Source organism: Camellia sinensis, chromosome 8 (assembly GCF_055761805.1).
Source record: "Camellia sinensis isolate YWXY chromosome 8, ASM5576180v1, whole genome shotgun sequence".
NCBI classification, from domain to species: Eukaryota; Viridiplantae; Streptophyta; class Magnoliopsida; order Ericales; family Theaceae; genus Camellia; species Camellia sinensis.
In genome coordinates this window covers 41,487,687-41,488,771 of record NC_138968.1, presented here as the reverse complement: position 1 = coordinate 41,488,771, position 1,085 = coordinate 41,487,687, and the positions used below count along the sequence as shown (strand labels likewise).

The 1,085-nt window shown below is 44.5% G+C and overlaps 1 protein-coding gene across 1 annotated transcript; it reads left to right on the top strand.

The window, feature by feature from the left end:
- The first annotated feature begins 332 nt into the window (after positions 1 to 332).
- Positions 333 to 722, top strand: LOC145797724 (uncharacterized). The gene has a single exon (XM_082885136.1). The coding sequence runs from the start codon at positions 333 to 335 to the stop codon at positions 720 to 722; it is 390 nt and encodes a 129-aa protein (XP_082741262.1).
- The last annotated feature ends 363 nt before the right edge of the window (positions 723 to 1,085 follow it).

Below are 1,085 nucleotides of genomic sequence, written 5' to 3'. Positions count from 1 at the left end.
TGACTTGAAGGGGTTGGTATTTCAAACCCTCAGCTTTAGATCAGCCAGAATCCTCTAGGAAAGAGGCTGAGATATCAAAAGAGAAAGATGTAGAGAAAGACCTGGTCTTAAAGCAACTCAAAAAGATCCGAGCAAGCATATCAATCTGGGGGCTGCTAATGGCTTCCCAAGAGTGCAGACAGACACTACTAGAGGCAATAAATGGAACGAAGCTGCCTATCGACACCACCATTGACCAACTGGTGTCATTGGTTACATTAGGGGGTGTTTGTCCGATGTTATCTTTTATGGACAAAGAGTTGTCACCTGAGGGTGCTAATCACAATTGACCCATGTATGTGACTCTGGAGAGCCGAAAGAAATGGATACCGGTGGTATTGGTGGATACCGGCTCGGTAATTAACGTGTGTCTGGCAAGGATTGCTTATGCCATAGGTTTGAGACCAGCTGATTTCACGCCCACAACTCAAGTTGTTCGAGCCTATGACAACACTAACCGAGAAGTCATGGGGACCTTTAAAAGCCAAATATTGATCGGCCTGTCTGAACATGAGGTTAAATTCCATGTTATGGACGTACCAGCAACATTTAATCTACTCTTGGAAAGGCCTTGGCTACATCAGATGAAGACAGTATTATCAACAGTTCACCAGCTGGTGAAATATCCATTTAAAGATAGGATTGCTACTGTCTACGTTAATTCTACGATCCATTCTCCATAGGGAACTACCACGCCTTTGTTAGAAATAATACATGGGGATGAGGACATGTTCCTCTCCGGCCCGACTGGTCCAATCTATCATAGCAGAAGATGATGGGAACTATGTGAGCGCCCAAGTCCATTTATATAATGAACAAACAAAGGCATATTCCCAGATCGGCACTGGATAGAAATGGCAGGCAAGGAGGTACTATTGCTTTTGGGATTAGTCATAACCCCCATGCTTTTGAGCTGGGCAACAAGCCAATTGCCGATCACTGGAAAAGAAAGAAGGATGAGTTGAGAAGGAGACTAAAAGCGAAAAGGGTTGGGAAGCAATATGAACTCGTCCACAAGCCAATTCGGGGAACCCTAAATGGACGCT